Below are 13,405 nucleotides of genomic sequence, written 5' to 3' on the forward strand. Positions count from 1 at the left end.
TAAAATCTGCCTGATGTGTATGTGATGATCAACATCCACATGATCCACAGTTTGTCATATCCTTACATTCTAGGGTTAAAAATGAGAGGTAGATTTGCTACATCTATTGTTTTCTCTAAAAACAGATGATCTAGACCCTTTTGGTCCATTATTTGCTCCTAATGATCTGATATTTCTTGTCTCTTCTGTTCCAGGATGTCCCTCCAGTTGCTGTGAGGTAGCCAGCCGTCCAGCCTGATCTGACTTCCCTGTGGAACAACGTCTCTGTTGTGCCAGGAGGTGAACAGGACATGTTGCCACATGGGAGGATTCATTCCCCCTGGATGGAACATAAAGAAAAGTGTACATGAAACAGTAACAAATTTTACAAAAAAAGGGAGAATAAGACGAGTTCAACTTTAGATTACTATCTTTTATCTTTCCATTGGGAGCCTAAGTGCCATTCTAGTGAGTTAACCGGGGCTCCATAGTTGGTGAGGGTATGTGAGAGTATGGGAGCCCCGGTACACTAACTAGGATGGCACTTAGGCTTAGTTAGAAATAAATCGATTATATCATACTCTAACGACATGTACCAAAATGTTTGCTACTCAAATGACTGGGGACACCTGTACATGCAATATACTCTGTTCACCTGTAATATTGGGTTTGTCGTCAATGAGAAGATCACCGTTGATTACAGTTTTGTCCCTCGTTAGAATCATTCTCTCCATCCATTCCTTATCCAGGTGCTTGTCCAGCCACTGATACTGCAAAAATATGTACACAACAAAATCTTAAGTTATCAAATTCGGTTCTCCAGTTAAGCAAAAACACAAAATGGGTGCTTTACCATACAGTTTAAAATTTGAAACTTTTTTCCATGCAAAGTGTTATGACAATATAAAATCTCACGCTCAGTGGTCTTGAACCTGACAACAATAGCTGCATGATAAAATCCGTGTAACAAACCACATTTGAGCCCAGTAATGCAAATAAACAGTTAAAATGTGACAGAGAAGTTTAAGTTGAGATATAAAATGTTAGATGATGTTTACTACCTTTTCTACAACACAATGTGTATACTTCTTGATGGGGCTTGTGCAAATATACACATCAACTCTGTAAAAACAACAAAGGTCAATACCAAACATGTGATACATGTCTTGAACCAATGAACACACCATCAATGCAAAAAGAAAAAAAGCAATGAAAACATCACTACAAAACTGTGAAATGTTATTAGGCTTCAACAGTTTTCTGTTTTGTTCGCCTGGTATCCAGTTATGTTCAGCTTCTGTGCCATCCTTTTTATTGGCAAAGTTATAAGTCAAAATCCTTTCCACACGTCTCAGTGTATAGGGACGGTGCCAATCTTTGTTTCTATAGTTACTAGTAGGCCTTGGGCCACTTGGCACATAAAGTAGAGGGCTAGATATGCTGGATACCAGGCCACTGTTTTGCTTGACTTCAATGTAAGATAAACCATTCACCCCTCCATTTCTGCCATCTCTCTGGCAGCTTCTAGTGCTCCTTCTATGGGTTGCAGGTCGAGGAAGAAACCTTTTTCTTCGTAGATACTGAATGCTTTGGTCTGGCGGGAGGGGTTGTAGATGTAAACAATACAACAACTTACATGTATACCTGATTACATTGTAGGTACAATACTAGTTTGGTCTCATATTGCTACTAATTTTATTACTAAAATGTAGAGAGTAAATAACTGAGTGATGAAGCAATTTAGATACTGTATTACCAGGTAGTACACAATGAGTTATGACGATACGTGACAAACAACTTAAGTACTAGTATTATCTTTCAGTTCCATTTATGTCACTTTTTAATGTCCATTCATTGACATTTGCCAACAGTATAGACATATTGATCATCAGTAACAGGCTTATAAAACAGTATATATACATTGTGTATATTAAAAGATATAACATTAGACATATTGCCAATTGCCTACAAACTAATTTACTAGCACAGATTTGGCTGATGCCAAAACTGTCGTGTACTAATTTGGTAAGGGATATAATTGTGTTCCAGTTTACCAAATGATTTAGTGGCGATGCCCTTTAAAGTTTAATGTGTTGCTGTTAATGGGAAAGACATCTCCATACAGAGTCCAGCTTATCATGACTTTCATGTAAGGTGCCGGCATCGCCTTTTAGCACGCACATAAACATCAACTGGATGTAAATAAATCATTCTAGGCGTGCCTTTAGAAAATTATTATAAGGCCATGACAATAACAAAAGAAAGGTATGTTACCAATAGCACTTAATTCAAAACTAATCATTCATAAATTACGATGAAATATAAATTCTACAAAAAACTACAAAAGCACACGTGAGCCTACCCCAATATCCTGTCCTAGGTCGTAGTATTGTTTTGTAACGTAAAAGCCAGATCTTTCCTCCAGGGGAACGAAAGGCTCATGAGGGTATTTCTCACGAAACCTCTTGAGAAACTGTCCCTCGAAGTCTGCCAGAACCCCGTCCATGTCCAAGAGCACACGGAGGTTCCTTGGAGAGTTTCTTGGTGCCATCTTCTTACCAGAGAAAGTTCGTCTTTGGACGGTCGTTTCTCGAAGAAGTCGTCCCTGTTGTGAGCTGAAAACGTCTTTGTAAAGTTTGAAGTGCTTTACTAAGTTTCTACAGGCTCTTTGATGTATATTTTGCATCCCAGATGAAAGTAAACACGTTTTGGCCGCTCAATCTCCGGCGCTGCAACCTCTGAAACGGTTGCGGATTTATCGGACCCCGGAAAGTCCAAAACCCAGAAGTGACGTATGATGGCCGTAATGCGCAGGCCCAGACACTTAGCTGATAGTATAAAAATTATTTACATGAATTCTAATTAGTGTATTCTAATGTACATTCTAATGTTCAGACAGCACGATGTTAGTTCTGAAGGCAAAAGTATTGCTATCACTACTTTCCCCTCCATGTACTTTCACTGGTTTTATTTGTTCTTGATCTTGTATCTGGATAATATGTATCAATGATATAAAAAGGAGCTCCAATTAGCCTCCTTTGTAAAGGGTAAAGCATGGTTAGAATATGTGGTCTCAGAAAGAAGATATACTGATTATAATCTCCTTTTTCTGTGTTCAGATTGTACTTTTCAGCTAACAATTTCATATGTTCTTTGCATAATCTTAATAAAGTGTGAAGGTTTATTCTTCAACAAGTTAGAACAACTTCAAGTGTGTAGCATGCTCTAAAAGTAAACACAGCTACAATCTATTGTCTTGCATATCGTATGACTGACAGACGGGCACAAAAGTTCATTGTCACTTCCATTGTGTTAAATGGACGTAAATGGAAGTTTCCACTATGCATACATGAATAATAAAAGAATGCCTAATACTTGAAAACATATTACTGATTCACACTTTTGAATGCTGTTTAAAAGTATATCTAAGCAGATCGGAAGATTGGGTAAAAGAGAAAACAATTGTAACTTAATGCAACCGTTATTTAATAAATCTCGAAAAAAGATCACGAAGTTCTAGGAATATCTAGGAAAAGACTGTCATAAAGGCTATCACGTTGAACAAAGTCACGTACTTAGAAATGCCATAATCACATTTCGCGCGAAAACAGATGACTTATGAAAACTTACCCTCTTTTCCAAAATCGGGCTGTTTCTTGTGAATGATGTACTTAAACGCCTGACTTCTTCTAGATTTCTCGTAAACTCTTGTATTGAAGAGAAAACTTTGGGACTTAATTAAGCTTGCCGCATATTGGTTACCGGGTCCGGCTTCTCGTTGCCAGTCATGTTTACAAGTTTAATCACGTGACTATCGTTCCCAGGGTATACTTACCCAGTTCCTGGGTACGACGTCACTTCCGAACTTTGCGGGGTCCGAAAAATCCGCAGCCCTCTGAAACCACCGGCTTCCGGGTGACCTTTAATTAGGTGTCAGAGGGGAAAGGTCAACAAGGTGGCTGATTGCTTAAAAATTACTATCAGAGTTACTTTTACGAAGCAAAAATTGTATGTTTGTGATGGAATTTTCTTAGAGATACATGTCTTCGTAGATGCACTTTTATCTTTTTATTTTTATCGAAAAAAATGTTGATCAGAGCAAGCTTTGGAAGATTTCACTATCACGGGCAGGGTAGAGAATTTGATAAAGAGTAGAGTAGAGTAGAGTAGAATTTTCGGTAGTTGTATCTTTAGTATTGACACTCTCTCTTTAAAACTTTGTTATACGTATTGATATTGATAAGGGGTGGAGAGCACCTATATCATACAAGTTGACAGTAAGACCCCCTAGTTTACAGTGGTATCACCTAACCAAGATGGCCTCCCCACTCGAGCAATTTGTCAACCAAGTTCGTGCTCTTTCTGGTTCTGGTACGTCGTTATTTGACTTTACCAAGGAGGACTTTACCTATCTATTAGATTATATTTAAAGTAGGGAGGAAATAGTGTAGAATCCAATAGTATAACTGCAGTAAGGTTACCCCCCCGCCTCAGATCGTCCAACAAACTACTATCCTGGCCTTAAATTTGGCTTTGTAACCCGTGTTAGAAACTTGAGTTCTAAAATCTGAAACTTGATTAACTATTTTTGACTAGTAAGTTAGTAACCTTTATCTGTAGATGAAGGCAAAGGTTTTCTAGTAAAACAACAACAACAACAACAACAACCTAGGTATCTGATTCTGTTTCCTTCTCACAACTATGAATGCCAAATTATGTTCAATCTTCAATGTTATTTCTTGATTCCAGGTAACCTACGTGAGCTGTGTGACCTGATTAACAAGAGTGGAGACATCCTACAGAAGAATGCTCCTAACCTGGACACAGCCCTGGGGGCACTGGACGTACAGGAACACTCACTAGGTGTACTTGCTATCCTGTAAGTCAGATGTCATTACAGTCATCATGTACATTATCTGTGTTTAGCCTGATTTCCGTACTAGTATCTGTACTGGCCTTTGTTTAGTATAGAACAGAACTGAACAGAACAGAATAGAAATAATAGAATAGAAAGTGATATGTACAGTTAGTCTGAATATCATCTCCTCCTGTTGCAGGTGTGTGAAGTTCACCATCTCCCCCCTGCCAGACTTCGAGGCGCTGTTTGCACAAGTGGAGCTGTTCATCGCAGCCTGTAACGGGGAGCAGATCAGATTCGCCACGGACAGCTGTGAGGAATAGAAAAAATCATTGTTTACATATGACATACATGTACATTCTGAGGCTTGTTGTTGCATGTGTAATGGTAACAAGAGTTGCAGCATATCCCAAAACAGTACAACTATTCTAGTCTGAAATGCTTTTCATGAATGATTGCAAAAGGCTATCATGTTGTGTGTGTTACCACACATTTAATACTCAGTAGCCTGATTTAATTGCGCTTCTAGCAGCCACCCGTAACTGGACAGCCCCTAGGGAGGGGATATAAAACCCCGGACAGCTGGAGTTTGCGTTACTACAGGCCACACATTTAGATGTATGATGTATGTCACTGTACTGTTATATTTTTCCCACCATATTCATAAGTCATGTCTTATGTCGGGTACCATTCTCCATCTGTCCCCCGAACCACCATGGCTGCCCAGAAGTTTCTGTCCTGCATAGCCCTCCCCATGCCATCAGCTTGTATACTGGTGTCTCTTTTCAGCACATCTAAGTATGTTAGGCGTGGTCTTCCTTGCCTTCTTCTCCCATTTGTTGGGGACCATAGCACTAAGTCGGAGACTATTTCCTTGCTGTTTCTAAGGCAGTGTCCGGCAAACCTTAAACGTCTGGCCGTATCTTGTCTGACACTTTTCTGAGACCAGCGTAGAGTTCCTTGTTTTTCCAGTGCTGCTCCCATGTTATGTTAGCTTCAGATATCACTAATAATAATCTCCTTCCAATTGATCTATTTTATCCAGTTGCCAACTTGTGTCATCAGTTCACCCATGCTCTAGTGGAGAGAAAGATGTCCATCCGGGGCATTAACCCCCTCTGTCACGCCATCCAGAAAGTGCAGCTTCACCCAGCACAGCTCACTTCTGTACATGGAGACCTCTGCCAGGTAGGGTCATTACATTATGGTGTTTTGAAGGGAGTTGAAGGGATGATATAATCATTTGTACAACGTCAAAGTCAAAACTAGATTTAATCTTTTACTGTGGATATACATGTGTCAATATTTTTACTGGTCTGCCATCATGCCACAGCATCCATGTGCAAGCAGGTCTTACCCTCATGAGACGGGAACAACAAACGATAAATAGGATAGCGAGTGTGTGAGTGAGTGAGTGAGTTAAAGAGTTGGTAATACATGTACAACCTATTTGAGTTGGCAAAGGAGACAGATGTATCAGAAAACAGCCTACATGTAATGTGCCTCCAACCATTCCACTAGTATATCTTTTGACTTCCTTACTGAATCTACATGCTCTCTTTTGTGTCTCTAGTGTCACATATAATTGGTAGTGCTGCCTGAAATGTTTTACCATTTCCAAAATCTATCCAGTTGCTTTAGTGACTGTCTCATTGCATATCTTATTACCTCAGAGTGCCTTATTTTTATCGACATGCTTTCTTTTGGTTGGTCCATGCAGCTGTGTCTCCTGTCCAAGTGTATGAAGCCTGCCCTGCCATTCATGGATACAGACATCACTGATATAAGTAAAGAGGTAGGTGTGGTTAACTGTAGCCTGGAATCCAAACCTATTATAGCTCCCGAGTCTCTCTACCGCAAATACTATTTGCGGTAGAGAGACTCAGGAGCTATAATAGGTTTGGATTCCAGGCTAGGTTAACTGTGGTCCATATCAGTGAACTTCTCTCGAGAGAAAACCTAAATAAAGTGCGTACCCCGAATTTGGCTTTGACCTGAAGCCTCATCTTGAAGGTTGAAATTTCAAAAAAGTGCGCACTTTATTAGAAGAAATACGGTAAGTAATAACAGGCTGTGTCTTTCTTTTACAAATTTACATTCTGGCAACATTTAAGTAAGTTTTTGATCCCATTGAATGTCTAAGATCTTTCCTGTGTTGAAGTTCCTGATTTATTGTCTTTCCTTCTATCTGTAGTCTGGAGCTTTTGACACCAAACATTTCCTGAGCTACTACTACTACGGAGGGATGATCTACACTGCACTGAAGAACTATGACAGGGCACTGTACTTCTTTGAAGTGGTTAGTTTTATTGTTTATACTTGCATGCACACTAGCATGCTTGGTCAAGGGGTTAACTCTGAAACTGGATATTCAGAGTTTAAATCCTGACCATTTCTACTCGCTCCAGTTGCATATTATGAAAAGAAACCGTGTATTTTAGGAGGGTCACACCTTGACTTGGGCAGATCAAAGAACCCACCAGACTTATATCACTTCAGTCTTATGCAGCTTGTACTTACAGTAGGGGAAAAATTTGGAGGCCTGTACTAAACTGGTACATTTGTATGTGACATCTTGATGAAGTTAACCAATTATGCTTGACTCACTTCGCTTGTGCTTGTAAGATAATTTTGATATTCTTGCCCTTCCAGGCTGTGACCACCCCAGCCATGGCCGTCAGCCACATCATGTTGGAGTCTTACAAGAAATATGTCTTAGTTTCCCTCATCCTGCATGGGAAGGTAAGCAGGCCTTTGTGGTCTTTTATTTTTAATGTTACAGGCAAATCTTTTGAGTGTTAACTGCAAACATATTTGTATGATAACATTTGTTTATTGACTGATCGTGCAATCTCCATGGCAGCGCTAAAGGGCACCGAATTGCACACTTACAGGTAGGTTAAAAACATGATAAACAAATAAAATCAAAACCTTACAGAGAGGACAATCACATTACATACTTGTCTGTCTGAAGAGTATGTTTAAGAGTCAGACTAAGAGTGTGCTCCTAGTGTACTGGGAAATTCATGTGTAAACCCAGCTGAAGACTAAGACCTGAGTTCACCTGACACCTTAGAACATCTGTTATCTCCGACAGGTGCTGCAGCTGCCCAAGTACACGTCACAGGTGGTCACCAGGTTCATCAAGGTGAGGAGACAAACTTTAAGTTTTCATTGCAGCAGGTCTAGTTGTCTGTTTGTCGATCTATCAAATGCTCTTGCCTCCTTCATGATAAGTTGTGCAAAAATGTGTTTGTTTTTAAGTTTAAGTCATAGAAACGATAGGAACTACATTTATATGTATAACAGTGATGTCTTTCCTTCTTTGGCAGTCCAATGATGCTCATGTATTGAAAAAGACCCAACAACAACAACATGGATATAGAATCCTGTTTTTAACAAGTGCTGTGAAGTTTTAGAACATGTGTCTTCTGTTTGCAGCCTCTGAGCCAGTCCTACCATGATCTGGTGACTGCCTACAACACTAACAACCCACAGGAGCTGCGGTCTATGGTCGACAAGCACAGGGATGTCTTCCAAAGGGTAGGAACAAACTTTAGCTTTATCCTGTTGTTATGATTTTTACTGCAGGAAAGGAAATTTTACTTTGCTTTCTGTATGTTTTTCATTGTATCAATGTTTTATCCGTGTTTGTAGTTGTCAAAATGAAGATTTCTGTCAGAATTGAAATGTACAAAATAACTGTTTGATTTATGACTTTGTTTAGAACATAATACTGGAGAAGCTTTTTGCTGTATGCATGAACATGACAAGAGTTTACTTTCAATTGAAGGAGAACACCTATGGCCTGGTCAAGCAATGTCTGGCCTCTATTTACAAGAAAAATATCCAGAGACTGACCAAGGTGAGTAAATGGTATAAAACAGTATGAAAACTAGGCAGAGAGCATATGTAACTTTATGTGCATATGTGATGATTGTAGGTGTCAACTGGCAACATTTTACGTACATGCTGACAATTTTCTTGAATCTTGATCATGAAAAATAAGTGCATTACCCTACTTTGAAAGAAGCAAGTTAGATGTGCTTGTGTTTCTTGCCATTGGTAAAAATGCAAATGTGAAATTATTTGAGTTACAAGCAGATGAAGGTGCAGACTTAGGAAATGTTTTTTTTTCTTCCAGACATTTCTGACCCTGTCCCTGGCTGACATGGCTAACAGAGTACAGTTGTCTGGACCCAAGGAAGCTGAGAAATATGTCTTAGAGATGGTAAGGAATATTCACTTCATTTTATTGAAATTCTGGTACATCTTTGAAAGGTGTGACAGTTGTCAAAGGCTAGAATATTTCTTCATCAGAGTCTTGTTGTTATACAAATTTTTTTAGATTGAGGATGGAGAAATCTATGCCACGATTGACCAGAAGGAAGGAATGGTGAACTTTCGAGACAACCCTGAAAAGTATGACAACCCTGCCATGCTGCAGTACCTGGATGAAGAGGTAGATGTCTCTTTTTTTTGCAGTTTGCATGTTTTTGTCTTACTGCTAACAGAATACTGGAGGCTAAGCTATGTGTATGCTCCAAACTTGTTAAGAGTATGCTCTTTGCCCTGTTTCCCGCAGATGAAAAAGTGCATGGGTCTTGACGAGCAGCTGAGAAAGATGGATCAAGAGATTGCAGTGAACCCACAGTATGTACAAAAGGTAGGCCACGTGTTGTCTGTCTTCTTCCTTTACACACTGTAGGAGAAAAGATATTGGAAGACTCTACATTGCATAGACCTTAATACACAGCATTGCAGGCAGAGGTTTCTTTTCTATGTGTGTGGATGGCATTTAACGATGACTGTAACAGGATTTACTGTCTCCAGGACCCGTCCCTCCAATTTTGCCTTTCCTTTGCAATGCCCCAAACTTCCAAATTTATACCTGAAGACAGCCAGATTTGACACTGCATACAGCCTCAATTCTGTACAACTCTTACAAGCCTTTATTCTCTGTATGATCAGCTTACCTTACTTTAGCACCTTAGTTCCTCCCGTGCCTTTGAGGTACGCCAGACCTATCTCGGTGCTGTACTTCTCTCTTTACTCTGTACCAGGAGCTTCCTGTATCTTTAAGGTCCTCTACATTTGATTTCCATGTCAATGATCAGCTGCCCCATGACTATCTTGTTGTTTTTGCAGAGTATGGGAATTCAGGATGATGACCTGGGAGGCAGCAGCATGGGGAGCAAGATGAGTGGCTACAACTTATGATCCACTCAGCAGCACCATCTGGCAACGTGCTTCAGAACTGCAGAATGTTTTTTCATGTAATGTTTGACCTCTGTGGAATTGTTTGTATCAAAATGTGTGTTTCATGCTACCTTGAACCCTCAGTTGACAATGGATTAGTAATTGTTCTTTCTCCATTGAATTTGAATACATACTTGTTCCTCTCCATGCATCCATCCTACCGGTATGTGTGTAATATTGCTTGCCAATATTTTTGGTATGGTTTCTAATATGCATATACTACTGGTACATGTAGTATAGATACATGTACATGTACGTGTTTTGGGTGTACAAAATCCACAGAGGCTGATTAGTTGCATCCGAAGGGTGCAGAAAGTTGAATGCACAATATTTAAGTCCCAATCTTTCAAGAGCTTTCCTGTGTCAATCCACTCACTCTAAGGCAAATGATTGTCTGAAATGACACATTGTACTGTATACCAAGTCTGCATACTGAAGGTCTAACTAGTTGCTGTTCTCTGTGGCTGTTTTGTCCCCTAGGAGCTTTTAGAATTAAAAGTGGCTATTGTCTGGATAACTGGAAAACCACCTAGCCTCTTGATGGCTATGAAAGTAGCTTATCATTGGGACTTAAATGTATACGGAACACACTGGTCACTTGAGGAGTTACACAAATGGGAAAAAAAGAGACCAAACAGAAATGTTATGTCTGTATTACATTGTTCCCATGTACGTTCATTGTGGCACTTTAAAAAGAAAACCCTCAGAGTATTATGGTGAGAAGTACTAGGAAGAAACGCTATGAATAAATGTGTTCATGTCAAAGAAAATGTGTGCAGTTTTGCTTTAAGTTTTATGTACACAAACACAACAGATTTCCATTCTCAATGATTTATTTTTTTCCTCCTATGTACTCTGCTTCAAACTTTAAGAAATCTTCTTCTGAGAAGACAGTTGTTTCCTTCGTCTTTCTCTTCTTCTTTGGTTGGTCCTTGGCTAGTCTGCCCCGCCGATGTTCTAATATCTACAAGAGAAAACCAACAAAGAATTACTATATCTTGTATATCATACGTTCTACAATGTAATACAATTAAAAATTAATGCAATACCTGCATACACATGAACATCAATGGCACAACGAATGATAAACAGTGAGTAAGTGTGAGTGATTAGCAATTTAGTTTCTAGCAATGCAAATTCCTGCGTACATGCACAAATAACACAAGATAACAAGGATTCTACTATATTTGGTAAGTGTATGGAAACAAATGTACACAATTAATCTAATGGCATCTGCAATTGAGGATTAGTACTGGATGATATGTGGGCCATACTATTTCTAGAACAGTGTTGATGCCTTACCTTCTCTCCAACATCTCTGTTGACTTTTGTCTTAAAACTTCTGATGTACCTCAGGTTGTCTAAGGTGTGGTCTTCCTTCTTCTGTCTTTTATATTGTTCTGCAATGGAACAAAAAAGAAAGAAAATTGAAACATTTTCAACTTAAATTTTGAACAGACTCAATCATTTGAGTGAAATGGTTGGGATCTATTTTTCAAATACTGTCAGCAGCCAAACTTGCAATGTTAGGCACTATATATGCCTCAAAAGTAAATATTCCTCTGATGATTTTCTTCATATAACTTGATATGGCAGGGATATCAACTTAGGTTAGAGCTCACAAAAAAATAGTCTTAAGAGATAGCCAGTTTGAATCCAGGGAAGGGCATCCTGGTTGGAGCTGCATGCATCTTTCTGAAGGGATGGAAAATGGGGGTCCCGTGATCTAGGAGGTGTCGCGAGCATGTTACTAGTTAATGGTACTACAACAGCCTCATAATGAGGTACATGTACTACAACAGCCTATTGATTTACTCAGTACCTACTGACTGTACTGCAGATAAAAATACAGCAAAGGCAAAGCTGACCTATAGCAGACACAGTGACTTTATCCTTTACAGTCAGAGTCTCTCTCCTCCGGCCTCTCTGTAGTCTCTTCAGCTGTTTCCTCACTCCTCTCCTGTTGGTGCTGATCAGTTCTGTTGGGTTCTGTAGCGGATGAGCCTTCTTCTTCCCTTTCGTCCCTGCTTTGCTATCTGGAATTCGTGGGTACGATAAAGATGGGGCATTATTGCATTGCAATATTGAACAGGCTCTCAAATACCTTGGTGACTAAAGTGAAAGCCTTTCTGCAGTGACTACATGTGTATATGTTTTTTTCCCCTGTACATAATAGCTTAGGGGCTTCATGGGGGGGGGGGGGGGGGGGGGTGCCCTCCCGACATATTTTTCGCCTTAGCCGCGATGATCCTATGGGGGGTCCTCGGTTGTGCTCCCCAGAGAAATCCTGGAAGAAACCCTATTTCTTGCGTAACGAGGATTAACTCATTAGCGCTTAACATTGAATTCAGCATGACAAATAACACGCTACGTAGAATTGAAACGACCAGTAACGCTTCATGATTAATATATCGATAACGTTTAATGTTAAATTAGAGCGGGCCGGCTTCGATTAACGATGAATTAAAATAGGGAATAAGCTATTTCGGAGTTGTTACTAAGCATGTGCAGTTTCAAAGGTAAAGGCCCCCTAGAACAAAACCCGGCGGGGCGTTTTTATGCAAATCAAGACAATGTCGAGACGAGCACTGTTTTTAAGCCGGGGGGCCTTCACCTTTGACACTGCACATGCGTAGTAGCAACTCCGAACTAGTTTATAAAGATTAACGGAAAAGGGCATGCAGGCCCTCATTATTGTAAATTAGCAAGACAAAATCACAATTGCCTTGCCCTCTCAATTTGAAATAATAGACTATTCATAATTCACCCAGCTCTGCCCAAGTAGAAAAATATTTAATAAATTTCATGTTACTTCTATTGAACTGTTTCCATATTTGTTGATAGATATCAACAGCTACCTTACCAAACCAAATACAATAGGCTCTACAGACGTATGCTAATAAACGACTGGAAATGAGTCAGAAACTACGTTTTCTGATCCATCAAATTTTCGAAATATGAAGAAAAACTATTTTGCTAAATCTGCTGTGGGAGGGGGGCATAAGAAGACAAGGGGGGCGCGGCGATTGCGATTCCAGACTTGTTTTTACACCATACCTTCGATAAGATCATCCTTAAACAGGTCCAACGCCTTCCTGACGAGCGATGCCGACATTATAAAAGCAGCCCGGGGCAGCAAAAGCACAGCTTGGCCGCAAACAGAGTCTAACAACAAACGTGAAAATCCTTCACACAAACTCCAATCCAGTCCAAGGTTCCTGGGGAAAACGTGTTGGGTGGAGATGGTATGTTCTCCGTGATTGGCTGTGATGTTAAGGCGTGGCATCTGGAATTTGTAACGGCAAAGCT

General features: G+C 39.8%; 3 protein-coding genes across 3 annotated transcripts; 1 reads left to right on the plus strand and 2 right to left on the minus strand.

Moving 5' to 3' along the window:
* LOC136440257 (5'(3')-deoxyribonucleotidase, cytosolic type-like) lies at window positions 1–2,718 on the minus strand. The gene is made up of 5 exons (XM_066436173.1): window positions 2,342–2,718; window positions 1,473–1,573; window positions 1,041–1,101; window positions 635–749; window positions 1–319 (listed from the first exon to the last, which is right to left on the minus strand). Exons 1-5 carry the CDS (start codon window positions 2,663–2,665, stop codon window positions 159–161), a joined length of 762 nt encoding a protein of 253 aa, XP_066292270.1. The 5' UTR covers window positions 2,666–2,718; the 3' UTR covers window positions 1–158.
* A 1,519-nt stretch (window positions 2,719–4,237) lies between these two features.
* Window positions 4,238–10,866, plus strand: LOC136440213 (COP9 signalosome complex subunit 3-like). Its single transcript, XM_066436105.1, has 14 exons — window positions 4,238–4,350; window positions 4,729–4,858; window positions 5,037–5,149; window positions 5,883–6,025; window positions 6,558–6,632; window positions 7,032–7,136; window positions 7,490–7,579; window positions 7,935–7,985; window positions 8,279–8,380; window positions 8,631–8,702; window positions 8,982–9,068; window positions 9,186–9,299; window positions 9,423–9,503; window positions 9,986–10,866. The coding sequence occupies exons 1-14, from the start codon at window positions 4,296–4,298 to the stop codon at window positions 10,055–10,057; spliced, it is 1,290 nt and encodes a 429-aa protein (XP_066292202.1). The 5' UTR covers window positions 4,238–4,295; the 3' UTR covers window positions 10,058–10,866.
* A 45-nt stretch (window positions 10,867–10,911) lies between these two features.
* Window positions 10,912–13,348, minus strand: LOC136440215 (active regulator of SIRT1-like). The gene is made up of 4 exons (XM_066436107.1): window positions 13,154–13,348; window positions 11,965–12,132; window positions 11,399–11,496; window positions 10,912–11,060 (listed from the first exon to the last, which is right to left on the minus strand). Exons 1-4 carry the CDS (start codon window positions 13,209–13,211, stop codon window positions 10,929–10,931), a joined length of 456 nt encoding a protein of 151 aa, XP_066292204.1. The 5' UTR covers window positions 13,212–13,348; the 3' UTR covers window positions 10,912–10,928.
* Window positions 13,349–13,405: the final 57 nt, after the last annotated feature.

This window comes from Branchiostoma lanceolatum, chromosome 8, assembly GCF_035083965.1.
Source record: "Branchiostoma lanceolatum isolate klBraLanc5 chromosome 8, klBraLanc5.hap2, whole genome shotgun sequence".
NCBI classification, from domain to species: Eukaryota; Metazoa; Chordata; class Leptocardii; order Amphioxiformes; family Branchiostomatidae; genus Branchiostoma; species Branchiostoma lanceolatum.

Coding starts and splice junctions, on each gene's coding strand:
- LOC136440215 (XM_066436107.1), bottom strand. CDS start 13,211: ATGTCGGCATCGCTCGTCAGGAAGGCGTTGGACCTGTTTAAGGATGAT. Junction 11,497..11,964: donor AGTCACTGTGTCTGCTATAG/GTCAGCTTTGCC, acceptor GTTCCATTGCAG/AACAATATAAAAGACAGAAG. Junction 11,061..11,398: donor ACAGAGATGTTGGAGAGAAG/GTAAGGCATCAA, acceptor TTTCTCTTGTAG/ATATTAGAACATCGGCGGGG.
- LOC136440213 (XM_066436105.1), top strand. CDS start 4,296: ATGGCCTCCCCACTCGAGCAATTTGTCAACCAAGTTCGTGCTCTTTCT. Junction 9,300..9,422: donor TGCAGTACCTGGATGAAGAG/GTAGATGTCTCT, acceptor TGTTTCCCGCAG/ATGAAAAAGTGCATGGGTCT. Junction 9,504..9,985: donor ACCCACAGTATGTACAAAAG/GTAGGCCACGTG, acceptor TTGTTTTTGCAG/AGTATGGGAATTCAGGATGA.
- LOC136440257 (XM_066436173.1), bottom strand. CDS start 2,665: ATGCAAAATATACATCAAAGAGCCTGTAGAAACTTAGTAAAGCACTTC. Junction 1,574..2,341: donor ACCTAGGACAGGATATTGGG/GTAGGCTCACGT, acceptor CCCTCCCGCCAG/ACCAAAGCATTCAGTATCTA. Junction 1,102..1,472: donor GAGATGGCAGAAATGGAGGG/GTGAATGGTTTA, acceptor TTGTTTTTACAG/AGTTGATGTGTATATTTGCA.